This window comes from Scyliorhinus torazame, chromosome 10, assembly GCF_047496885.1.
Source record: "Scyliorhinus torazame isolate Kashiwa2021f chromosome 10, sScyTor2.1, whole genome shotgun sequence".
NCBI classification, from domain to species: Eukaryota; Metazoa; Chordata; class Chondrichthyes; order Carcharhiniformes; family Scyliorhinidae; genus Scyliorhinus; species Scyliorhinus torazame.
Window position 1 is genome coordinate 193,166,720 of NC_092716.1, and position 27,709 is coordinate 193,194,428.

Below are 27,709 nucleotides of genomic sequence, written 5' to 3' on the forward strand. Positions count from 1 at the left end.
TCAGCCCTCCGGTCGTTTTTAGGACTGGTTGGCTACTGCCAAAACCACATTGACAGTTTCGCCAGCACAGCAGCGCCCCTCTCAGACCTCCTAAAGAAAGGAGCCCCCTGGGAATTGCTTCCGCAGCATACGGATGCTGTGGACTCTTTAAAACAGGCACTCATAGCAGCACCCGCACTACAAGTTCCAGACCCGCTTTCCCCTTACGCCATAGAGGTAGTGACCACAGACCGCACCCTTTCAGCCGTGCTCCTCCAGGAACGGCACAACCGGTTAAGGCCCATAGCTTACGCCTCCAGAGTTTTAGATAGAACATAGAACATGGAACATAGAACAATACAGCGCAGTACAGGCCCTTCGGCCCACGATGTTGCACCGAAACAAAAGCCATCTAACCTACACTATACCATTATCATCCATATGTTTATCCAATAAACTTTTAAATGCCCTCAATGTTGGCGAGTTCACTACTGTAGCAGGTAGGGCATTCCACAGCCTCACTACTCTTTGCGTAAAGAACCTACCTCTGACCTCTGTCCTATATCTATTACCCCTCAGTTTAAGGCTATGTCCCCTCGTGCTAGCCATTTCCATCCGCGGGAGAAGGCTCTCACTGTCCACCCTATCTAACCCTCTGATCATTTTGTATGCCTCTATTAAGTCTCCTCTTAACCTTCTTCTCTCTAACGAAAACAACCTCAAGTCCATCAGCTTTTCCTCATAAGATTTTCCCTCCATACCCGGCAACATCCTGGTAAATCTCCTCTGCACCCGTTCCAAAGCCTCCACGTCCTTCCTATAATGCGTTGACCAGAACTGTACACAATACTCCAAATGCGGCCGTACCAGAGTTCTGTACAGCTGCAACATGACCTCCTGACTCCGGAACTCAATCCCTCTACCAATAAAGGCCAACACTCCATAGGCCTTCTTCACCACCCTATGAACCTGGGTGGCAACTTTCAGGGATCTATGTACATGGACACCTAGATCCCTCTGCTCATCCACACTTTCAAGAACTTTTCCATTAGCCAAATATTCCACATTCCTGTTATTCCTTCCAAAGTGAATCACCTCACACTTCTCTACATTAAACTCCATTTGCCACCTCTCAGCCCAGCACTGCAGCTTATCTATATCCCTCTGTAACCTGCTACTTCCTTCCACACTATCGACAACACCACCGACTTTAGTATCGTCTGCAAATTTACTCACCCACCCTTCTGCGCCTTCCTCTAGGTCATTGATAAAAATGACAAACAGCAACGGCCCCAGAACAGATCCTTGTGGTACTCCACTTGTGACTGAACTCCATTCTGAACATTTCCCATCAACCACCACCCTCTGTCTTCTTTCAGCTAGCCAATTTCTGATCCACATCTCTAAATCACCCTCAATCCCCAGCCTCCGTATTTTCTGCAATAGCCTACCGTGGGGAACCTTATCAAACGCTTTGCTGAAATCCATATACACCACATCAACTGCTCTACCCTCGTCTACCTGTTCAGTCACCTTCTCAAAGAACTCGATAAGGTTTGTGAGGCATGACCTACCCTTCATAAAGCCATGCTGACTATCCCTGATCATATTATTCCTGTCTAGATGATTATAAATCTTGTCTTTTATAATCCCCTCCAAGACTTTACCCACTACAGACGTGAGGCTCACCGGTCTATAGTTGCCGGGGTTGTCTCTGCTCCCCTTTTTGAACAAAGGGACCACATTTGCTATCCTCCAGTCCTCTGGCACTATTCCTGTAGCCAATGATGACATAAAAATCAAAGCCAATGGTCCAGCAATCTCTTCCCTGGCCTCCCAGAGAATCCTAGGATAAATCCCATCAGGTCCCGGGGACTTATCTATTTTCAGCCTGTCCAGAATTGCCAACACCTCTTCCCTACGTACCTCAATGCCATTTAATCTATTTGCCTGGAGCTCAGCATTCTCCTCCACAACATTATCTTTTTCCTGAGTGAATACTGACGAAAAATATTCATTTAGTATCTCGCCTATCTCTTCAGACTCTACACACAACTTCCCATCCCTGTCCTGGACTGGTCCTACTCTTTCCCTAGTCATTCGCTTATTCCTGACATACCTATAGAAAGCTTTTGGGTTTTCCTTGATCCTTCCTGCCAAATACTTCTCATGTCCCCTCCTTGCTCGTCTTAGCTCTCTCTTTAGATCCTTCCTCGCTACCTTGTAACTATCCATCGCCCCAACTGAAACTTCACACCTCATCTTCACATAGGCCTCCTTCTTCCTCTTAACAAGAGATTCCACTTCTTTGGTAAACCACGGTTCCCTTGCTCGGCACCTTCCTCCCTTCCTGACCGGTACATACTTATCAAGAACACGCAGTAGCTGATCCTTGAACAAGCTCCACTTATCCAGTGTGTCCAACACTTGCAGCCTACTTCTCCACCTTATCCCCCCCAATGCTGTGGAGCAGGGATTTTCAGCCTGTGAGAGGCACCTGCTCGCAGTTTTCTGGGCAGTCCAGTACTTTTCATATATTACCGGACTGAACCCCATCACCATTCTGACTGAACACACCCCCACCCAACTTTTACTGTACGGACGACTCAAGGACGGTACAGTCAGTCAGGTTAGAGCAGCCAAATGGACCCTTCTCTTGCAGGGACGGGACATCACTGTGAAAAGGACAAAGTCACACACCTACTTAGCCGACATTTTACAGTACCCGGAGCCCCCCATGAATGTGAGATGATCTCTCCACACCATAACACAGGCCCCTTTATCGCTAAAACACCCCCCAGAAAGATAGATAATTCAACTCAGAGCCCCCCGCACACGGACACGTATGAGCCCATAAAGATTTATGTGGATGGATCTTCCACGGTCTTGGATGGGAAGCGCATAACAGGTTGCGGGATCTATGTCGAGGACGCACAGGGACGCGCCCTTGAGGAAATAGCGTTAAAACTACCCGGACACTTAGGCGCGCAGGCAGCAGAGCTTGCAGCCATTGCATATATAGTTGAGCACCCAGATTCCTTCCCCAGCCCAGCAGACATATACTCGGACAGCCTCTATGTCTGTAACAGCCTTACGGAATTTCTGCCCCTGTGGGAAGAGGATTTGTTTCCGCAGACGGAAAACCCCTCCCCTCAGCCCCATTGCTCCGCCATATTTTGGATAAAGCCCAGAACAGGACTTTTGGGATCATCAAAGTCCGCCACCACCATCGTTCCTCCCCCCCTGGAAATGTAAAAGCCAACGCACTGGCTAAGGCAGGTTCCAGACATGGGTATTTTTGGAAACCCCCCGAAAGCGCGCCAGTGAGTGCAGTTCGGGTCAGACTAGAATAGAGGATCTAGTAGAGGCCCAGAAGAAGGACACCAATCTCAAGGAGATTGTAAAGGGAAAGTATCCCACCTCCTACGAGAGGTTTAGAAATACACTGACCACACATGGCAGTGTGGTGTTAAAGGACACCCTTTATGTGGTTCCTGAACAGGACAGGAACCAATTGATTTGTTTGTTCCAGGATGGTCATGGACATCAGGGAATCGATCCCACTTCAGCCCACCTCAAACAGCTTTGTTGGTGGCCAAATCTAAAGGTAGATGTAAGCCATTACATAGAAAATTGTCTTATCTGTGCGCAGAATAACCCCGACAGATATGCCAAAAAGGCCCAACTCAGCCACACCCGACCCGTTAATGGCCCCTGGACTAACCTCCAGATTGATTTTATAGGTCCATTGGCCCCTTGCAGGAATGGCTATAAATACGTACTTGTGGTCAGACACATTGACAAAATGGGTGGAAGCATTTCCAGCCCGCACAAACACTGCAAAAACCACAGCCAAGATTCTAACCCACCACATCTTTACAAGATGGGGACTCCCCCGCAGCATTGAATCTGACCAAGGTTCCCATTTTCCGGGACGTGTCATGCAGAACGTCCTCACGATATTTGGCATCACCCAAAAATTCCACATAGCATACCACCCACAGTCGAGTGGTATCGTGGAGCGCATGAATCGGACCCTAAAATCCACCCTCAGAAAAATGGTCCAGCAGAACACCACCACTTGGGACTCAGTCCTCCCTTTTGCGCTGTTGTTTTTGCGTAACACTATTTCTACATCCACAGGTTACACCCCACACACTCTCATGACCGGACGCCCCATGAAAGGCACAGAATACTTGTTAGGTTTAGACCTGACCAGCCCCGAAGTAACGGCCCTCACACACGAGAAAGCCGTGGAGCAATTAGTTGCGAATGTTAAAACGGCTCAGTTAGCAGCCGCAGTAAAATTGGGCACCAGAAAGAAACAGAGTAAGGCCTGTTTTGATAAGGCAGTGCATGGGACTGGGTACGATATCAGACAGCAAGTGATGCTTTCTGTATATAACCCCAGCACATTCCTGTCACCTAAATACTCGGGTCCGTATTCCATTGCGGATAAAGTAAGCCCTTCCTTTTACAAAATAAAGTATCCCAATGGTAAGACTGCCTGGTTTCATATAAACCAGCTGAAGGTTTATGGAACACAGTCGAACCACGCACACCATGTCATGCTTGACGCAGCACACCACACCCCGCCCACAGCCAACGTAACCCTACCAACCCCCACCACGTCCAGCCCAGCCGCAGACTCGACCTCGAGTCCACCCCCGAAATATACACTCCGCCCCGGAACGCCCACAGACTGCAGCAGCAGAGACAGCGACTGTGACTCGGACGATAGCCACAGCACGCCTCCCTACTATCCCCAGGCAACCGGACCCACACCCAGTGACTCCGACTACGATCCAAGTGATCCCTTCTCTGAACAAACCCCACCACCGACCACCTAACAACACTGACGACCCCGATTTTGTCCCCACACAACTAGACACCAGTTACTGGCACCGTGACAACTCATACCGACTCGTCCGCAACGACGAGAGCAACCCCAACTCACACCATGCAGCCCTTTCAGCCCTAATCCACTCCAGAGTCTGGCACCCGGGAGAAGAGGACGACCTTGGGTCTGACTCCCAAACGCCAACCCCTTTGCGACCCTGTTCGCAGCCGAGAGCTGAGGTGTCCAGATGGTGTTTTAAAGGAACCGCTTGGGAGAAGTGTTGTCCTTTCTGATGGAACCGGCAGAATGCTTTATGTTGTTTGTAAGTTTGTTACATGTTGTATGTCCGACAGGAGAATTTTTCTCACTGCCACACGCCCATTCGGCCGAAACCTGAGGACTTGCCCTCAGAGACCCACCGTTGCCACACGCTTGTTCAGAGGAACTAGCTTTTCAGCTGATACTTGTTCGGGTATCAGATGCCCACTCGTAACTGCCCTTCTGGTTCGAAGGATAGAATCACTACAGCAGCCCCACCACGATGACTACATTTTTTGCCCGTTCTTGTTGGATGCTCAGGCAGTGAGGAAACGGCTTGAGATCCGCCCTGCCTGGGGACCCCCCCACTGGTCAACTACGCTCAGGTAGGAGAGATACGGCATTGGTAGCCATCCTACCCGGGGACTCCATCCACCTCTTACCCGTCGCGGCCCATACGCACCTCATTTGGCATTTTTCACTTCAAAACGTTGTGTTTGTTTAGGTAACCTTTAGGTTGCCGGCCATCTGCTATTTACATCCTGGAACATTTGGATGGTAAATCAGCACTGGTTCATGATTGGGAAGTGTGCAGTGTCCTAAAAATTTGTTTTCGGAAAAAAATGAGGGAGTCACACAAAGTGACCAATTATAAAGGGAATAATTGGAACCAAAGGATAGACACACTAGCATACCAGATATTAAACAAAGATAGTTACAGATACTATGCTTGTTTCTACAGAACTCCAGAAGCTCCAGGACCGGAGAACACAAAGAAAGAAAAGGAATGAGAACAGCCATGAGGACTTCCTTCGTAGGGATCAACATACTGTTACGGAACTTTTGGTTGCGCGTGAACGTGAACCCCATGACTTCAACCACCCCAGCCGTTAATGTTTCACTGCCCCGCTGCACCCAGAGCCCAGTCACCAGCGACACTACATCTTCTTGGTGTGCCAGGTTCATAACCTGGTACTCCCTGTCCTATGTGATCGAAACACTGTTTGCGTTGGCGATACTCTGCTGTGTAGTGCAGACGATGCGCCTACGTAAATGGAGAAGGAGAGCCTACCGCGCTCGAACCCCGGTATATAGGATCAGATCCCCTATGTTCGGTTACGACCAGGCCCCCAACCCCCGCGATCTATAATAAAATAATAAAGTGCATTCACTTGCGTTTATTCTTGTTGTAAATAAAGAGATGTAAAAAAACGTTTTCATGAGCAAAAAATTGTATGATCCTGAGCTTGTCTGCCAAGCCAGGAAAGACTGTATGAAATGCTATGATTTTGTTGTATGATTGAGGAAGGTAGGATAATGGAATGTTTAGCGAGTGTAGTATACTAAGGATAAGTTAGAGGTTCCAAGTTTGTTGTTTTGTAATGCATGTTCCTGTCTGACATAGCGCACTTAGAATGGTTAGTTAAGGACTTCCGGGTGCGGCGATGACCAGCTGAGTCGCACGTTTCGGCAGCTCTCGGTGAAACGGACTTTTGGGCTCTTGATAGGAGCCCCAATGGCAATTTTGACGGCTAAAAACACTGTGCGGTAAACCAGAAGGGAATACCCCCTGGATACGGATGAAAAAAGGAGGAGAAAGTGGCCGGATTGCAGTGGGTCCTTTAGAACAGCGGCAAGGAAGGCAAGCAAAAACCAAGATGGCGTCGGAAGGTGGCAGTTTAACATGGGGCCCTGAACAACAAGAGTTCTTGAAATGCTGTGTGGAAGAGCTCAAAAAGGAAATGAAGAAAGAGCTGTTGGCCCCGATACTACAGGCGATCGAAGGGCTAAAGGAGGAACAAAAGACCCAGGAGCGGGAACTTCGGGTCGTGAAGGCAAAGGCAGCCGAGAATGAGGACGACATACAGGGCCTGGTGGTGAAGACGGAGATGCATGAGGCACATCAGAAACGATGTGTGGAAAGGTTGGAGGCACTGGAGAACAACGCAAGGAGGAACAACCCGAGGATTCTTGGTCTTCCTGAAGGTGTGGAGGGAGCGGACGTCGGGGCATATGTGAGCACGATGCTGCACTCGTTAATGGGAGCGGAGGCCCCGGCGGGTCCGTTGGAGGTGGAGGGAGCATACAGAGTGATGGCACAAGGGCCGACAGCAGGAGAAATTCCCAGAGCCATAGTGGTGAGATTCCTCCGTTTTAAGGATAAAGAAATGGTCCTTAGATGGGCAAAGAAAATTCGGAGCAGTAAATGGGAGAACGCGGTGATCCGCATTTATCAAGACTGGAGTGCGGAGGTGACGAGAAGGAGGGCGAGCTTTAATCGGGCCAAGGCGGTGCTTCATAAAAAGAAGATAAAATTTGGAATGCTGCAACCGGCAAGACTGTGGGTCACATATCGAGGAAGGCACCACTACTTTGAGACGGCGGATGAAGCGTGGACTTTTATTGTGGAAGAAAAACTGGAATGAGCGGGTTATTAAAAAGAACGTTTGAACAAAGTGGTGGGGCGAATGTGGGGGGCGAAGAGGGGGGTTAAAAAGGGGGGAAAGAGGAGTTTTATGTACTAATCCTGCGATGTGGTAGCTTTTCTCTCTTCCACAGGTGGTGATGGGGGGAGGAGGGGAGGTGGAGGAGATGGGGCGTTGGCCATTGGGGGCGGGGCCAAGGGAAAAGCGCGGGCTTGGTTCCCGCGCTATGATAATCATGGCGGGAATAGAGAAGCAGGAAGGAGGGGGCGTCGCACGGTGCGAGCCGAGGTCACGGGGGGAAGCCGAGGTCGGCCAGAGTTTGCTGACTTCTGGGAGCAACATGGGGGGAGTAATTACGCTAGCGGGGGATCTAGCGGGGGGGGGGGGGGTGGGAGGGGGGAATTACTGGGTTGCTGCTGCTAGGGAGAGGGGGGAGCGGGGGGGGGGGGGGGCACCGCCTGGGGGAGATACAGCTGCGTGGGAACCAGGTGAGGAGCTGGAAAAAGGGGATGGCTAATCGACAAGGGGGGGGGGTAGGAAGCCCTCCAACCCGGCTGATCACGTGGAACGTGAGAGGGCTGAACGGGCCGATAAAGAGCGCACGGGTACTCGCACACCTGAAGAAACTTAAGGCAGATGTGGTTATGTTACAGGAAACGCACCTGAAACTGATAGACCAGGTTAGGCTACGCAAAGGATGGGTGGGGCAGGTGTTCCATTCGGGGCTAGATGCGATAAACAGGGGGGTGGCTATATTAGTGGGGAAGCGGGTAATGTTCGAGGCAAAGACTATAGTGGCGGATAACGGGGGCAGATACATGATGGTGAGTGGCAAACTACAGGGGGAGACGGTGGTTTTGGTAAACGTATATGCCCCGAACTGGAATGATGCCAATTTTATGAGGCGGATGCTAGGACGCATTCCAGACCTAGAGATGGGAAAGCTGATAATGGGGGGAGATTTTAATACGGTGTTGGAACCAGGGCTGGATAGGTCGAAGTCCAGGACTGGAAGGAGGCCGGCAGCAGCCAAGGTACTTAAAGATTTTATGGAGCAGATGGGAGGTGTAGACCCGTGGAGATTTAGCAGACCTAGGAGTAAGGAGTTCTCGTTTTTCTCCTATGTCCATGAAGTCTACTCGCGAATAGACTTTTTTGTGCTGGGAAGGGCGTTGATCCAGAAGGTGAGGGGAACGGAGTATGCGGCTATAGCCATTTCGGATCACGCTCCACACTGGGTAGACTTGGAGATAGGGGAGGAAACAGGAGGGCGCCCACCCTGGAGAATGGACATGGGACTAATGGCAGATGAGGGGGTGTGTCTAAGGGTGAGTGGGTGCATTGAAAAGTACTTGGAACTCAATGATAATGGGGAGGTCCAGGTGGGAGTGGTCTGGGAGGCGCTGAAGGCGGTGGTTAGAGGGGAGCTGATATCAATAAGGGTACATAAAGGGAAGCAGGAGAGTAAGGAACGGGAGCGGTTGCTGCAAGAACTTTTGAGGGTGGACAGTCAATATGCGGAAGCACCGGAGGAGGGACTGTACAGGGAAAGGCAAAGGCTACATGTAGAATTTGACTTGCTGACTACGGGCACTGCAGAGGCACAATGGAGGAAGGCACAGGGTGTACAGTACGAATATGGGGAGAAGGCGAGCAGGTTGCTGGCACACCAATTGAGGAAAAGGGGAGCAGCGAGGGAAATAGGGGGAGTGAGGGATGAGGAAAGAGAGATGGAGCGGGGAGCGGAGAGAGTGAATGGAGTGTTCAAGACATTTTATAAAAAATTATATGAAGCTCAACCCCCGGATGGGAGGGAGAGAATGATGGGCTTCTTGGATCGGCTGGAATTTCCCAAGGTGGAAGAGCAGGAAAGGGTGGGACTGGGAGCACAGATCGAGGTAGAAGAAGTGGTGAAAGGAATTAGGAGCATGCAGGCGGGAAAGGCCCCGGGACCGGATGGATTCCCAGTCGAATTCTATAGAAAATATGTGGACTTGCTCGCCCCGGTATTGACGAGGACCTTTAATGAGGCAAAGGAAAGGGGACAACTGCCCCCGACTATGTCTGAAGCAACGATATCGCTTCTCTTAAAGAAGGAAAAGGACCCGCTACAATGCGGGTCCTATAGACCTATTTCCCTCCTAAATGTAGATGCCAAGATCCTGGCCAAGGTAATGGCAATGAGAATAGAGGAATGTGTCCCGGGGGTGGTCCACGAGGACCAAACTGGGTTTGTGAAGAGGAGACAGCTGAACACGAATATATGGAGGCTGTTAGGGGTAGTGATGATGCTCCCACCAGAAGGGGAAACGGAGATAGTAGTGGCGATGGATGCCGAGAAAGCATTTGATAGAATGGAGTGGGATTATTTGTGGGAGGTGTTGAGGAGATTTGGTTTTGGAGAGGGGTATGTTGGATGGGTGCAGCTGTTGTATAGGGCCCCGATGGCGAGCGTGGTCACGAATGGACGGGGATCTGCATATTTTCGGCTCCATAGAGGGACAAGGCAGGGATGCCCTCTGTCCCCATTATTGTTTGCACTGGCGATTGAGCCCCTGGCGATAGCGTTGAGGGGTTCCAAGAAGTGGAGGAGAGTACTTAGAGGAGGAGAAGAACACCGGGTATCTTTGTATGCGGACGATTTGTTACTATATGTGGCAGACCCGGCGGAGGGGATGCCAGAAATAATGCGGATACTTGGGGAGTTTGGGGATTTTTCAGGGTATAAATTGAACATGGGGAAAAGTGAGTTGTTTGTGGTGCATCCAGGGGAGCAGAGTAGAGAAATAGAGGACCTACCGTTGAGGAAGGTAACAAGGGACTTTCGTTACCTGGGGATCCAGATAGCCAAGAATTGGGGCACATTGCATAGGTTAAATTTAACGCGGTTGGTGGAACAAATGGAGGAGGATTTCAAGAGATGGGATATGGTATCCCTGTCACTGGCAGGGAGGGTGCAGGCGGTTAAGATGGTGGTCCTCCCGAGATTCCTCTTTGTGTTTCAGTGCCTCCCGGTGGTGATCACGAAGGCTTTTTTTAAAAGGATCGAAAAGAGCGTCATGGGTTTTGCGTGGGCCGGGAAGACCCCGAGAGTGAGGAAGGGATTCTTACAGCGTAGCAGGGATGGGGGGGGGGGGGGGGGGGGGGCTGGCACTACCGGGCCTAAGTGAGTATTATTGGGCCGCTAATATTTCAATGGTGAGTAAGTGGATGGGAGAGGAGGAGGGAGCGGCGTGGAAGAGATTAGAGAGGGCGTCCTGTAGGGGGACTAGCCTACAGGCTATGGTGACAGCCCCATTGCCGTTCACACCGAGGAACTACACCACAAGCCCGGTGGTGGTGGCTACACTGAAGATTTGGGGACAGTGGAGACGGCATAGGGGAAAGACTGGAGCCTTGGGGGGGTCCCCGATAAGAAACAACCATAGGTTTGCCCCGGGGGGAATGGATGGGGGATATGGAATGTGGCAAAGAGCAGGAATAACGCAACTGAAAGATCTGTTTGTGGATGGGAAGTTCGCGAGTCTGGGAGCGCTGACCGAGAAATATGGGTTGCCCCAAGGGAATGCATTCAGGTATATGCAACTGAGGGCTTTTGCGAGGCAACAGGTGAGGGAATTCCCGCAGCTCCCGACACAAGAGGTGCAGGACAGAGTGATCTCAAAGACATGGGTGGGGGATGGTAAGGTGTCAGATATATATAGGGAAATGAGGGACGAAGGGGAGACTATGGTAGATGAACTAAAAGGGAAATGGGAAGAAGAGCTGGGGAGGAGATCGAGGAGGGGCTGTGGGCAGATGCCCTAAGCAGGGTAAACTCGTTGTCCTCGTGTGCCAGGCTAAGCCTGATTCAGTTTAAGGTATTACACAGGGCGCATATGACTGGAGCACGGCTCAGTAAATTTTTTGGGGTGGAGGATAGGTGTGCGAGGTGCTCGAGAAGCCCAGCGAATCATACCCATATGTTTTGGTCATGGCCGGCACTACAGGGGTTTTGGATGGGGGTGACAAAGGTGCTTTCAAAAGTAGTGGGGGTCCGGGTCGAACCAAGCTGGGGGTTGGCTATATTTGGGGTTGCACAAGAGCCAGGAGTGCAGGAGGCGAGAGAGGCCGATGTTTTGGCCTTTGCGTCCCTAGTAGCCCGGCGCAGGATATTGTTAATGTGGAAAGAAGCCAAGCCCCCGGGGGTGGAGACCTGGATAAATGACATGGCAGGGTTTATAAAGCTAGAGCGGATTAAGTTCGTTCTAAGGGGGTCGGCTCAAGGGTTCACCAGGCGGTGGCAACCGTTCATCGAATACCTTGCAGAAAGATAGATGGAATTGAAAAAAGAAGGCAGCAGCAGCAGCCCAGGATCGGGGGGTGGGGGAGGAGGAACCAGAAGGACTCTCAGGGTTGTTAATATATACTGTATAATATGTATAGGTCGTTGCTACAGATAATTATATATTGGACTGTTAAATTATATTTTTGGAGAGTGTTACTTGTGATAAGGCAGTTGCCAATTAGGGTTAGTTTTCATTTTTGTTATTTATTATTTATTCATTTTCGGTTTATAAAATAGGTCATTGTTATTTGTGTTGCTATAATATTGTGTAAAGGATGCACAATGTACTGTGTTGGTTGACCAAAAAATTTTCAATAAAATATTTTTAAAAAAAGAATGGTTAAACTTTTTTGTGCATAGCTATGGTCAGTGCAGAGTCCATGTAGGAGGTGTCCCCCCCAGTCAGGGAATGGAAAGTAACAATAATGATGTGATCCTTCACGCTTCGCGTTAGGATCACAAGGAGGGAATGTAGCCGGTTAAAATGGCTAACTCCCGATTAGAATGGCCAAACCCCGATTTAAAATTGCGAACGGAAGAGGCTGATGGGAAAATCAGCCAACAGGACTCAAACAGGCAGCTGCCGGCAAAACTGTGTATTCACCTCTGGGGAGGCCAGACAGAATCGATACCTACAGCCATCAACATAACACACCAGCCATCTGCATATAAATTAGGAATCCCCGGGAAAAATATGCTACAAATTAGACACACAAAACCAACCCAGACTTTTCGGCGCCAGCAGGAGCTTACACAAAGAGAGGTGACTGACCACCTCGAAACCGCCCATCAATCAAGGAATCGCTCCAGCATTGGAGAATATTGAACCAATCACTTGGAACCAGGTACAAGGTCCGCCCCGAGAGGCGAGAAGCCCCTGGGGTCTATAAGAATAGGGGCCAGGTTCAAATCGACCCTTCAAGAACCTTCTGCTGACCCTCTACAACAGCCGCAAAAAACGTAAGTCTTACTCCAACGCTCGCTACGAGATCGACACTCCTGACTATCGACCTGTACCAGCTTTGAATCCCGCAGGCTCAGAACCCATACGAAAGGCCATTTGTTTCCCTGACCTGGTGGGCCATTTCCAAAGTTAAGTATTGGCCTGTTAGTTGTAGGAAGTAGCTTAGAAGTAGAATTACTGCATAAGTATTGATTGCTGTAAATAATAAATGTGCGTTGATTTAACTCTTACTAAGCGGTGTGTTAGATTATTGATCATTACTCGGACTTGAACCACGTGGCGGTATCAGAAAGATACCGGGCGACTCAAGAGCAAAGGTGACAGAACAAGAGCAATTAAACTAAGGCTAAAACGAACAACACTACATCAGCCCCATCTACCACCGTATCTCTCAACTTATCAATCCACAATATTCCTGAACCTCAGCTCCCTCATAACTATATACCTCTACCTCATTCACCCAGCTGCTCATCATGCCCCTTTCCAGGGAGAATTGAATTGTCTCTAAATCCATGACCATTCACTCACCTGCAACATATCACAAAACTGTGTTTACCTTTGCATTTAAGAAAACTCCAAAAACACTCCAAAAAAGCTCCAATTTTAAATTTGTCATGAGCAATTTGCCCAAATAGGTTTTTCACTATTTACCATGATCTCTGAAACCAATTAAGCCATGACTGAACACCTTTGGCTGCACAGAGAGTGCGTGCCAGTGAGATTAATTTTGCATTGTGCTAGTAAAGTGCTGCCATTAATTAAACTGAGGCCCAAATGGCCACAATCTGTATTGTAATCATCCGATTCTCTGAACCGCTCAACACATCGGAGGTCAATCGCTCGTAAGTATTATTTCAATAAAGCTATTAAACCCAGTCAGCGTCTAAAATAGCGGAGAGATTTGGTGCAAGTGTTTGAAGAAGGGTGGCTGGTTCGTGTTTCTAACCTCTGCATGGGAACATTTCTCAAACCGTCAAAGTTCAGCAAGTTCTGTGAAAACATTTTACCACCAAGACTCGAGACAGAAAGTCAGCAAATTAACGGTGGTGATGTGGAGATGAATACGGCCAAAGGTCAAATCAGCCGGAACATCTTAAAAGATGATATTCAGTTTATCGCACAGAAAGTTATCTATTTGACCCATCAGGTCTGCGCCGGTGTTTATGGTTTGTTCCCATCTCGCTTCATTGTACCTATCAGCATAAGCTTCTATTCTATATACTTACCCAGCTGGCCTCTTATTCCCAAAGACCACACCCACTCCTGCCACAAACACAAAATGAAACAAAATAAAACTTGCCAATAAAAATCTCTTTATTCGCAATTTTGTAAAAACAAAATTAGAGCATTTTATATAGTTCTTAAAATCAGAGATTACCCAACAACGAGCTTTTAAAAAATAAACTCTAAGAATTTATTGGTGGCATTGAGAAAGAATATAAACTTGATAGGCTCAGTTCTACAAATTGCCAGCCCAACATTCAGCACTTTCTAATCTCCCACTGTCCAAGGTGGGCCCACTTTCGAGCTGTGCGTTTATCTCCCCACCCGCCAATACTGTCGGAATTTGGTGGGGAGGAAAGATGCAAGAGGTGCGAAGCTTGAAAATCCACCCTCCCTGACTTTAAACCTCGTATCAGATTTCCCCAACCTATTCTGAAGAAATGGGATAGTTACAACAGTCACTCTGAAGGCAAGACATGTCAAACTGAATTCAGACTCTGATGTGGAAGCAAATGGCGAACTTCTCATGGTAGGGTTCTGTTTTCGCTGACATTTCACCAAACCTTTAAAAAAAAAAGTGTACCCAATTAATTTTTTCCAATTAAGGGGCAATTTAGCGTGGCCAATCCACCTACCTTGCACATCTTTGGGTTGTGGGGCCGAAACCCACGCAGACACGGGGAGAATGTGAAAACTCCACACGGACAGTGACCCAGAGCCGGGATCGAACCTGGGACCTTGGCGCCGTGAGGCAGCAGGGCTAACCTACTGCGCCACCATGCTGCCCCTTTTCACCAAATCTTAATGATTAATATGTAGCTGATACAATTTGTTTCCAAATTGGCTTTCAATGATACCCATTTTCCAATTCCAACAGCCAAAACGCATCCTGCAGTAGAACTATTTGGAAAGGAGTCATTCTCATCTACTGTTCCTTTGGGGTAATCTCTCTGCCGTACAAGAGTCATAATTAAGCTATACAGAGCCATACATCTAGAGGTTCACCATTGTCCTGACGCTAACCTGGATGTTTCAGCGATAGAACATATGTGACCCTAAACACTAGATCATCCCATGACCAAACAAACCATGGCATTTGTCCTGCCTACTGTTTGACAAGTGGGTCTAGCTGTGGCTCACAGACATCATGCTGCATGGTTCAATGTATGTCCCACAGACTAACCGCTCCTGCACATCTTTGGACTCAACATGATGGAGCCCAACCTCATTGCTTTCTGCTTGGATCATCTGGCTGCTGCCAGCATTGCAGCTAGACTAACTAAATCTCCCTTGCGGTTCAGGATAAATATTTAATCAAAAAGCACAAGTCCACATTAAAAACGAAATTGGGGAGAATTTGTGAACTAGCACAGTCAAAATAGAGCTTCGCATGACAGAAGTACATGGAGGGAATTTGGGTGGTGTGGGGGCAGCAGCTTAGAGTGCCCTGTGCGGCTTTCCCACATTTCATTTGATTAGGCCTGTACTTGGAGCACCAAATTTGTATCACCAGCAGACAGGAAAACATCTGAGAGGTCAACAACAAAGTGACAATCCTAACAGGAGTAGAGATCACTCATGAATTGACAGGTTACATCACACCTGGCAGCAGGAGCGTGGAGACAGAGGTGTTCTTTTCTTTAACCCTCAAATAGCTTCCTATGCTTACTTCCCCCCCCCTCCATTGTATTTCCTAGTTTTATAGAAACATTTTAACTTAACAATACTAGCAGTTTAAGAAAGTGGCAAATATCATGGATTAAGAGAACACACGCATGAGGGGAGAACATTGTACAGACACATGGCACCCAGTAATGAGATGCTGACAATTTATTTGCTCCTACACTGGGGAGGGGCTGTATTAATCGATGTTGTTCTCTTATTGCGCACACCAGGATTCCAAAGGCCTGTTACCCATGATTGCTGGTCGGTTCATTCTAATGTATGAGGCACATTTGTTTTGCACCCTGCCATGCTACATACCCATTCATGCAGCTAATCCATCGGACGTGCACTTGGGAGGTCAAATTCTGTTAAATGATCCCTGGACATCAGACTCCACTCCCTGAGAATCACCTTGGTATCCCCCCAATGTGGCACAAAATGGCCCCCATTCAATTGGACCTCGTTTAGTGTTGAATACCAGGAGGGAACGTAACATCACTTCCTTTCCAAATTATAAATATAAAATACATACATTGCGTGTAAATATTAAAACACATTTTATACAGATTTCAACCCTCTAAAATTACACAATATGAAAAGATTATCGATACAATTCCTCATTCCGAAAAATATATTTCCACTGATTCTGTACAAGTAAAATGGTTTAGTGAACACACACACTTCTCTTCACTTGGAGTTACTGTGCAAATGCCGGGTTAAAAGGAGGCGGCTACATTTTTGCATCACGGTAAACCACCACGTTGTTATTTATCGGTCACCAAACCGTCGGTCGGATGGTTAAATCGTTACTTTGGCTTGAGCTTTCTGGATGATTCTTCCAGAGTTGTGTTAGTAGATTAGCGAGTGATGCCATGCCCAGTGCTTCACTGTCCTGCGAGGTTATCAAACTTTTATCATTTTACAATCCTGGCTTGCTAGGATCTCCCACTGCGGCGGATCAGCACTTCAGATTCCCCACCTGCTCCAGTCTGCTCAAGTCCCTGTCCGCCATAACCTTCTTCACTTTGTATCCCCCGCAGTTCCTCTGGGAACCATTGGCTGCTGGATGAATCGTGCCTGGGGGACAAAGATAATCACTCAACTCGTCGAGCTTCTTCCTCCTCAGATTTCCAAAATGTGAAAAGCCGAGCTTCTTTGGCTAGAAAGAGAGAGAGAGAGAGATGGGGTCAGGGGTCAGTATACAGTTTAAGGTAAACGCACCATCAAATTAGATAGCACTCTCTCGCTACTGAGACCGAGAGTTCAAGCCTGACTCCTGAAATTTGAACATGTTATCAAGGCTGACAATCCCACTGGAATATTGTCAGAGGTGCTACCTTTCCAGTGAGACATCAATCCAGGCCCGGTCTGCCCTCTCGGGGAGACCTAAAATATTCCTTGGTCTTATTCAAAGTGCAGGGGAGCTCTGCCCAGAGTCTGGGCCAATATTTACTCCTCAACCAACATCAAAAACATATATTGCCTGGTCATTGTCGCATTTTTATTTGTGGGAGCTTGCTTTGTAATTCCCTTTGTATTCCCTACATTACAACAGAGACTAGACTTCAAAAGTACTTCCATTAGTTGCAAAGCTCTTTTGGACAATTGTAAGATCGCGAAAGGTGCTAAATAAATGCAAGTTCTTTCTTTCAGTAAATATGGGATTCTGAATCTGTAAGTAAAGATCAAAATCGCCTCCTTTCAATTTCTCCCCCTGAGAAACATACAAGAAATAGCAAAGACCGTCTGGTAATTTCAGCCAGTCCCACAAATTGCGAGATTTTGTATTTTCACATCTTGCAGTTTTGTTGTTGATTCTATCAGCTCGCAGAGTCTAGGCAGGTGCAAGGTGGTATCAGATTTTAAAAACATTTCTGCACTACTGAACATTGAATTTGGTCTGGTCACTGTTTTAAGCCCCGTGACCACAGTGGTTGAGATGAATAGCAAATAGCAATGATGCATTAAAGGGGAATTTGGATAAACATGAAGGGGAAAGGATTAGAAAGGTTTGCAGATAGGGTAGATGAAATCTGGTGAGAGGAGGTTCATGTAGAGCATGAACACGGCAGCGGCCAGATGGGCCAAATGGCCTGTTCCTGCACTGCAAGTAATCTATGATTGGCTAGGCTAGAACTAAGAAACCCAAAGGCCACCAGGAATGGGGTTTCGGGCCACACCTATGTCTAAGGATGCAGAATGCGTCCATCTCATATCCACGGGCCCCATGTCTCTTGGAAAAGGACAAGATAAGGGTCCCTTGTCTCACCCGCAAGTGAACTCCAACAACAACTTTCATTCATACAATGCTGTTAACGTAGTAAAACATCCCAAATTGCTCCACAACGACCAACAATTCACAGAAAAAGTATTAAGGCAGGTGACCAAAGGATTGTTCAGAGGTTGATGTTAAGGAGCGGAGAGAGGTAGAGAAGCAGAGAGATTTAGGGAGGGTACTCCAGAGCTTAGGCCATAGCCAGCCAGCTGAAGACACGGTCACAATGATGAAATGATTAAAATTTGGGAATCATGGAAGGATTTGAAAACGTGAGGTGTTGCAGGTTCAGGAGACAAGGGGTGAACACAGAGGCAAAGAGCAAACGGACACTTGGTGTGTGAAACGTGCAGCAGAGTCTTGGATGAGCCCAAGTTTATAGAGGTTGCAAGATGGGAGGCTGTAAAGGGGAGCACTGGAACATACAAATTTGGAAGCAAGAAAGGTGTGTGGATGCGGTTTCATAAGATGAGAGGGTTGACGGGACAGGAGTGTGTTTATGGGGACCATTACCTCGACAATTGAGTGAGGATGGGGTTTGGTGGGGGCGGCAAGGAGAACCACTCCCACTGCTCCTAGCTTCATAGAACAATTAACTCTACCTATAAAGTTGGTGGCAATTGAACAATTCTGGGTGGAATAGCTCTACTTTGCTCATTTGTTAAATCAAAGTCTTTCAGCAAGCATTAAGCCCCCGAGTTAATATATTCAAGGCATTGAATGCCCATACTAAGCTGTTGCCGGGATAGCAAAATAATGATCTCCATGAATTCAGCACTCAGATCAACACTATCACAGATTGGATGGAGGCCTTTCTACTACTACATTTGTATACTTAGCATTTGTTTTACCCAAAAAGACGAGCCCAAGATGTACCAATTTCTATGACTATCTCCATGTGGAGATCTCATCAAATCTGGGGAGGCAGTGGCATAATGGTATTGTCACTGGACTAGTAATCCAGACACCCAGAGTAATGCTCTGGGGACCCAGGTTCAAATCCCACCACTGCAAATGGTGAAATTCAAATTCAATAAAAATCTGGAATTAAAAGTCTAATGATGACCATGAAACCACTGTCGATTGTCGTAAAAACCCATCTGGTTCACTAATGTCCTTTAGGGAAGGAAATCTGCTGTCCTTACCTGGTCTGGCCTACATGTGACTCCAGACCCACAGCAATGTGGTCAACTCTTAGTTGCCCCCTTAAGGGAAATTAGAGATGGGCAATAAATGCTAGCACAGCCTGCGACGCCCACGTCCCATGAAGGAAAAGAAAAAATCCAATTGAGTGTAAAGTTCAACGGTGTAAAGTTCAATTAATATATAGAATAAGGGTGTGAACATATTGGGCTTCATCTCTCCTCCCTTCACCCCCAATACATTCTTGTGTCGCTGACAAGGCCATCATTTATTGTCCATAATTAGCTGCTTCTTGAGAAAGTGGTGGTGAGCCTCCTTCTTGAACCACTGGAATCCATGGGTTGTAAGCACACCCACACTGCTATTAGTTGAATACCAAGATTTTGATACAGTGAAGGAATGGCAGAATCAGTTTCAAGTCAGCATAGTATGGGGCTTGGACGAGAACAGTGGTGTTCCCATGCATCTGCTCCCCTACTCCTTCTGGATGAGAGATGCTTGGTGAGTTGCTGCAATGGATCTCAAATATGGCACACACGGCTGCCACTGTGAATGTGGCAGAAATAATCCAAATAAACTCAATAACTAGTCATATTGAACCATAGTTACTAGATAACATGATTTGATTCTAACATCCATCCCATAGAGTGAGGGTGACTCTTCAGTCCAGCGAGGTGCTGGGTGTGGCAGAGCAGGATTGTGTACCTACCCGCACTTTCGCTGTGGTGTTCAGGGGTATGTAACTGTTTGACTCGATTAACTCTCTCTTCTCATGTTGAGCCTCTGGACCAATCAACAGGTTGAAGTGTGTGGTTAGGTGTCGTCGAAGTAACGTCTTCTGAGGTGGGATATTGAGAAGCAAAGCCATTGTCTCAGAATTAAAGCGCGCCTCTAATATCTACACCAAAAACAAAAGAAATGGGTTAAAGACACACATTACATTCTAACTTTCATTCACAGCACTGGGGGAGTGGGGTGGGGGGGGGGGGGGGATAGAGAGAGAGAAGAGTTGGTTACCATAATGGAGACTGTTAGTATCGGAGGATTGAGAGCAGTTTAGAATACGGCAAAGGAGGACCAAGGGATTGATTAAGAGGAAAATAGAGTACCAGAGTAAGCTTGCAGGTAACATAAAAATTGACTGTAAAAGTTTCTATAGGTAGGTGAAGAGAAAAAGCTTGGTGAGGACAAATGTAGGTCCCTTACAGTCAGAAACAGGAGAATTTATAATAGGGAACAAAAAAATGGTTGACCAACTAAATACATACTTTGGTTCTGTTTTCACAAAGGAGCACAGTAAGAAGTCTTACAACACCAGGTTAAAGTCCAACAGGTTTGTTTTGAATCACTAGCTTTCAGAGGGCACATCGATGCCCTCATATAAACGGGATATGGCGCTTCATTCATCGATCGACAGTTCCAACGCGCCACAGCAAAAAACGCACCGACTTCCTCAGAAGACAAACACGGGACAAAGCTGACAGAGTACCCACCGTCGTCCAGTACTTTCTCGGAGCGGAGAAACGACGACATCTTCTTCACAGCCTTCAACACGTCATCGATGAAGACGAACATCTTGCCAAGGTCATCCCCACACCCGCACTACTTGCCTTCAAAAAACCCCGCAACCTCAAATAGATCATTGTTTGCAGCAAACTACCCAGCCTTCAGAACAGTAACCACAGCACCACACAACCCTGCCATGGCAATCTCAGCGAGATGAGCCAGCTCATCGACATGGGTACCACCATTACCATAAGACATAGGAGCGGAAGTAAGGCCATTCGGCCCATCGAGTTCTCTCCACCATTCAATCATGGCTGATTTCAACTCCATTTACCCGCTCTCTCTCCATAGCCCTTAATTCCTCGAGAAATCAAGAATTTATCAACTTCTGTCTTAAAGACACTCAACGTCCCGGCCTCCTCCGCCCTCTGTGGCAATGAATTCCACAGACCCACCACTCTCTGGCTGAAGACATTTCTCCTCATCTCTGTTCTAAAGTGACTCCCTTTTATTCTAAGGCTGTGCCCCCGCGTCCTAGTCTCCCCTGCTAATGGAAACAACTTCCCTACGTCCACCCTATCTAAGCAATTCATTATCTTGTAAGTTTCCATTAGATCTCCTCTCAACCTCCTAAACTCCAATGAATATAATCCCAGGATCCTCAGACGTTCATCGTATGTTACCATTCCTGGGATCATCTGTGTGAATCTCCGCTGGACCCGCTCCAGTGCCAGTATGTCTTTCCTGAGGTGTGGGGCCCAAAATTGCTCACAGTATTTTAAACGGGGCCTAACTAATGCTTTATAAAGCTTCAGAAGTACATCCCTGCTTTTATATTCCAAGCCTCTTGAGATGAATGACAACATTGCATTTGCTTTCTTAATTACGGACTCAACCTGCAAGTTTACCTTCAGAGAATCCTGGACTAGGACTCCCAAGTCCCTTTGCACTTCAGCATTATGAATTTTGTCACCGTTTAGAAAATAGTCCATGCCTCTATTCTTTTTTCCAAAGTGCAAGACCTCACACTTGCCCACGTTGAATTTCATCAGCCATTTCTTGGACCACTCTCCTAAACTGTCTAAACCTTTCTGCAGCCTCCCCACCTCCTCCATACTACCTGCCCCATCACCTATCTTTGTATCATCGGCAAACTTAGCCTGAATGCCCCCAGTCCCGTCATCTAGATCGTTAATATATAAAGAGAACAGCTGTGGCCCCAACACTGAACCCTGCGGGACACCACTCGTCACCGATTGCCATTCCGAAAAAGAACCTTTATCCCAACTCTCTGCCTTCTGCCTGACAGCCAATCGTCAATCCATGTTAGTACCTTGCCTCGAATACCATGGGCCCTTATTTTACTCAGCAGTCTCCCGTGAGGCACCTTATCAAAGGCCTTTTGGAAGTCAAGATAGATAACATCCATTGGCTCTCCTTGGTCTAACCTATTTGTTATCTCTGCAAAGAACTCTAACAGGTTTGTCAGGCACGACCTCCCCTTACTAAATCCATGCTGACTTGTCCTAATCCGACCCTGCACTTCCAAGAATTTAGAAATCTCATCCTTAACAATGGATTCTAGAATCTTGCCAACAACCGAGGTTAGGCTAATTGGCCTATTATTTTCCATCTTTTACCTTGTTCACATTACATGTGAGAACACCACCCACCAGGTACGTGGTACATACTAGTGCAACTCGGCCAATGTTGTCTACCTCATACGCTGCAGGAAAGGATGTCCCGAAGCGTGGTACTTTGGCGAGACCATGCAGACGCTGCAACAACGGATGAACGGACATCGCGCGACAATTGACAGGTAAGAGTGTTCCCTTCCAGTCGGGGAACACTTCAGCAGTTAAGGGCATTCAGCCTCTGATCTTCGAGTAAGCGTTCTCCAAGGCTGCCTTCAGGATGTGCGACAATGCAGAATCACCGAGCAGAAACTTATAGCCAAGTTCCGCACACATAAGTACGGCCTCAACTGGGGCCTTGGATTCATGTCGTCTTACATTCACCTCCCACCATCTGGCCTGGGCTTGCGAAATCCTACCAACTGTTCTGGCTTGAGATAATTCACACCTCTTTAACCTGTGATTATCCCCTTCACCAGTTGTTCCGTCTGTACCTGTAAAGACTTAATTACCTGCAAAGACTCGCATTCAATGTATCGTCTTGCATCATTGACTTTGTCTATATATATGTTTCTGGAACCCACCTCTTCATTCACCTGAGGAAGGAGCTGTGCTCTGAAAGCTAGTGATTCGAAACAAACCTGTTGGATTTTAACCTGGTGTTGCAAGACTTCTTACTGTGCTCGCCCCAGTCCAACGCTGGCATCTCCACATCTTCACAAAGGAAGACGCAAATAACACACCAGAAATGTTGGGGAACACAAGGGTTTAGTGAGAGGAAGGAGCTGAAAGAAATCAGTATTAGTAGAGAAATGGTGTTGGGAAAATGATGATATCGAAGGCCGATAAATCCCCAAGGCCTGATAATCTACATCCCGCAGTACTTAAGTAAGTGAACCGAGAAAGTGGTTGCATTGGCTGTCATCATCCAAAATTCTATACACTCTGGAACAGTTCCTACAGATTGGAGGGTAGCTAATGTCACCCCACTATTTAAAAAGGGAGGTAAAGAGAAATTAGAGAATTATAGACCAGTCAGCCTGATGTCGGTATTAGGTAAAATTCTAGAATTCCTAATTATTTTGTAGCAAAGCACTTGGAAAACAGTGGTAGAATCTGACCGAGTCAGCATGGATTTATGAAAGGGAAATCATGCTCGACAAATCTATTGGATGTGGTTTGTTTGGACCTTCGGGAGGCTTTTGACAAGTACCACATAAGAGAATAGCATGTAAAATTTAAGTTCACAGGATTGGGGGTAGTGTATTGAGATGGCGAGAAAACAAGAAACAGAGTCAGAATAAATTGGTCTTTTCCTGAATGGCAGGCAGTGCGCAGTAGGGTACTGCAGGGATCAGTGCTAGGTCCCCAGCTATTCACAATGTTTACTAATTGTAGCGCACAAAGACTCACGAGAGACTAATAGAGATGAAGTCGATGAGGCTTTATTAAGCGTGACTTGTTCCCCGCAGTTCAGTAGCAGACTGGCCTGCGGGGGAGAACTCCTGGTTCTTATACTCCGCCTTCAGGGTGGAGCTAGAGGTCAACAGCCAACCAGGACCCGGGATCTGTCAGCCAATGACATCACGGCTTCACAGTCCCACATGACCCCTAATGCATGCTACCACATTCACCCCTTGTTAAAAATGAACCCGGCGGGGTGGTGCTTCGTATGGTGGTAAGGGTTTACAAGGCTGGTCCTGGGAGGAAAACTTTTGCATGTCATCACAGCATGTACAGAGGTTTTTTTTTGTTTTGAACTATTTACAGTAAAAGGGGGAAAAGGAAAGAGTTCTCATTAAAGTCCACAACATTGTAGTGTTACATCGATGCCACGAGTCGGTCGGGCGGTCTGGTCGTCCTCGTCGATCGCCTCGGCCCCGGTGGTGGTGCTTGTTCCCGTGTTGTCGTCTCCGGGAGCCTTACGGTTTCTGCTTCAGCTTCACTTCTGGTCGGACCTGGGTGGAGGACCCATCCTCCCGGGAAGGGGGCGCTCGCGGGGTGCGCCGGTGGCAGGGAGGGGGTGAATGGTGTCGGGAGGGTGTGCGTGTTGCCGGCGGGCACCAGATCTCGCAGGGAGACCGTGTCCTGTCGGCCGTCGGGGTACTCCACGTAAGCGTACTGCGGGTTTGCGTGGAGGAGGCGAACCCTCTCGACCAACGGGTCCGACTTGCGCGCCCGCACATGTTTTCGGAGCAAGATGGATCCTGGGACCGCCAGCCAGGTCGGCAGCGACGTTCCAGAGGAGGACTTCCTGGGGAAGACAAGGAGGCACTCATGAGGCGTTTGGTTAGTGCTAGTACACAGTAGCGACCGGATGGAGTGGAGAGCGTCCGGGAGGACCTCCTGCCACCGTGAAACTGGGAGGTCCCTGGACCGTAGGGCCAGTAGGACGGTCTTCCAGACCGTGCCGTTCTCCCTCTCTACTTGCCCGTTCCCCCGGGGGTTGTAGCTGGTCGTCCTGCTCGAGGCTATACCGTTGCTGAGCAGGAACTGGCGCAGCTCGTCACTCATAAAGGAGGACCCCCTGTCGCTGTGGACGTATGCGGGGCAACCGAACAGTGTGAATATGGTGTTAAGGGCTTTAATGACTGTGGCCGCTGTCATGTCAGGGCAGGGGATGGCGAAGGGGAAACGGGAGTACTCGTCCACCACGTTCAGGAAGTATATGTTGCGGTCGGTGGAGGGGAGGGGCCCTTTGAAATCCAGACTAAGGCGTTCAAAGGGACGGGAAGCCTGGATCAGGTGCGCACCATCCGGCCTGAAAAAGTGCGGTTTGCACTCTGCGCAGATGTGGCAGTTCCTTGTGACTGTACGGACCTCCTCCACAGAGTAGGGGAGGTTGCGGGACTTTATAAAGTGGTAGAACCGAGTGACCCCCGGGTGGCAGAGGTCCTCGTGGAGGGTTTGGAGGGGGTTAATTTGTGCGTTGGCACATGTGCCGCGGGATAGGGCATCGGACGGCTCGTTCAGCTTTCCGGGACGGTACATGATCTCATAGTTGAAGGTGGAGAGCTCGATCCTCCACCTTAAGATCTTGTCGTTCTTAATTTTGCCCCGCTATGCATTATCGAACATGAAGGCTACCGACCGTTGGTCCGTGAGGAGAGTGAATCTCCTGCCGGCCAGGTAATGCCTCAAATGTCGCACAGCTTCCACTATGGCTTGGGTTTCCTTTTCCACTGAGGAGTGGCGGATTTCTGAAGCGTGGAGGGTTCGGGAGAAAAAGGCCACGGGCCTGCCCGCTTGGTAAAGGGTGGCCGCTAGAGCTACGTCGGAGGCGTCGCTCTCGACCTGGAAGGGGAGGGACTCGTCGATGGCGCGCATCGTGGCCTTTGCGATATCCGCTTTGATGCGGCTGAAGGCCTGGCAAGCCCCTGTCGACAGGGGGAAGGTCGTGGTCTGTATTAGGGGGCGGGCCTTGTATGCGTACTGGGGGACCCACTGGGCGTAATATGAAAAGAACCCCAGGCAGCGTTTTAGGGCTTTTGAGCAGTGCGGGAGGGGAAATTCCATGAGGGGGCGTATGCGTTCGGGGTCGGGGCCTATTATCCCATTGCGCACTACATATCCCAAGATGGCTAGCCGGTTTGTGCTAAACACACACTTGTCCTCGTTGTATGTGAGGTTCAAGGCTTTAGCGATCTGGAGGAATTTTGGGAGGTTGGCGTCGTGGTCCTGCTGATCGTGGCCGCAGATGGTTACGTTGTCGAGGTACGGGAACGTGGCCTGCAACCCGTGTTGATCAACCATTCGGTCCATCTCTCGTTGGAAGACCGAGACCCCATTTGTGACGCCAAATGGGACCCTTAGGAAGTGGAATAATCGCCCGTCTGCCTCGAAGGCTGTGTACTTGCAGTCACTTGGGCGGATGGGGAGCTGATGGTAGGCGGACTTGAGGTCCACGGTGGAGAAGACCTTATATTGGGCAATCCGATTGACCATGTCGGATATGCGGGGGAGAGGGTACGCATCTAGTTGTGTGTACCTGTTGATGGTCTGGCTATAGTCTATGACCATCCTTTGCTTCTCCCCTGTCTTTACTACTACCACCTGTGCTCTCCAGGGACTGTTGCTGGCCTGGATTATGCCTTCCTTCAGTAGCCGCTGGACTTCGGACCGAATGAATGTCCGGTCCAGGGCGCTGTACAGTCTGCTCCTAGTGGCGACGGGTTTGCAATCCGGGGTGAGGTTTGCAAACAAGGATGGGGGCTCAACCTTGAGGGTTGCGAGGCCGCAGATAGTGAGTGGGGGTATTGGGCCGCCGAATTGAAACGTTAGGCTCTGCAGGTTGCACTGGAAATCTAATCCCAGTAATGTGGGCGCGCAGAGTTGGGGAAGGACGTAGAGCCTGTAGTTTTTAAACTCCCTCCCTTGCACCGTTAGGGTCACTATGCAGAAGCCTTTAATCTGTACGGAGTGGGATCCTGCAGCTAGGGAAATCTTTTGCGCACTGGGACGGATGGTCAAAAAACAGCGTCTTACCGTGTCTGGTTGGATGAAGCTTTCCGTGCTCCCGGAGTCGACCAGGCATGGTGTCTCGTGCCCGTTTATCAGCACCGTTGTTGTCGTCGTCTGGAGCGTCCGGGGCCGTGCTTGGTCCAGCGTCATTGAGGCCAGAAGTGATCGTAGTGCTCGAGCGTCTTCCTCGAACCCCGTGGAGCCGTCGACACTGAGGTCCGTTGTTGTCGTCCAAGATGGCGGCGGGGGTGAACAAAATGGCCGCCCCCATGCATCGCACATGGCTGGGGGGTCACAAGATGGCGGCGGGGGTGGACAAAATGGCCGTCCCCATGCGTCGCACAGGTCTGGGGGGTCCCAAGATGTCGGCGCCCCTCCTCCCCTCGTGGTGGCCGGGACCCAAAATGGCGGCGCCTGCGGGTCGCACATGGGGCGCTGGGGGGGTTGGGGAGCGTCAGAAATGTGCAGATCGCCTTGTTCTCCGGGGACAGCGGTGGCCGGGACCCAAACTGGTTGCGCCTGCGGGTCGTACATGGGGCGCTGGACAGCGGTGGCTGGGACCCAAACTGGTTGCGCCTGCGGGTCGTACATGGGGCGCTGGGGGGGTTGGGGAGCGTTAGAAGCGCGCAGGAATCCTTGTTCACCGGGGACAGCGGCGACCTCCTGGGACCGGCACACAGCCGCGAAATGGCCCTTTTTCCCGCAGCTCTTACAAATCGCTGCGCAGGCCGGGCAGCGCTGCCGGGGGTGTTTCGCCTGGCCGCAGAAATAGCAGCGGGCTCCCCCGGGATGACTTGGCGTCTGAACCGCGCAAGCCTGTGGGGTGGGTGGGAGGGGGGGGGTTTGTCACGACGGGGGTCCACGGAGCCCAAGGGGCTGCCGCGCGGTCGGGGCCGTAGGCGCGGGCGTTTTGCGCGGCCGCATCTAGTGAGGCTGCAAGGGCCCGTACCTCTGAGAGTCCTAGCGACTCTTTTTCTAAAAGTCTTTGGCGGATTTGGGAAGAGTTC

General features: G+C 49.0%; 1 protein-coding gene across 13 annotated transcripts in view; it reads right to left on the reverse strand.

Annotated features, from left to right (window-relative positions):
* Positions 1-14,087: 14,087 nt before the first annotated feature.
* The window catches only part of ppfibp2b (PPFIA binding protein 2b), a 347,825-nt gene continuing 334,203 nt past the window's right edge, over positions 14,088-27,709 (reverse strand). For all 13 annotated transcript variants that reach the window (XM_072466213.1, XM_072466212.1, XM_072466210.1 and 10 more), the window contains 2 exons: positions 19,811-19,999; positions 14,088-16,842 (listed from right to left, as the gene is read on the reverse strand). In XM_072466213.1, coding sequence (XP_072322314.1) covers positions 16,642-16,842; positions 19,811-19,999 — 390 coding nt within the window. In that variant the 3' untranslated portion in view covers positions 14,088-16,641. The remainder of the gene's footprint in view (positions 16,843-19,810; positions 20,000-27,709) is intronic.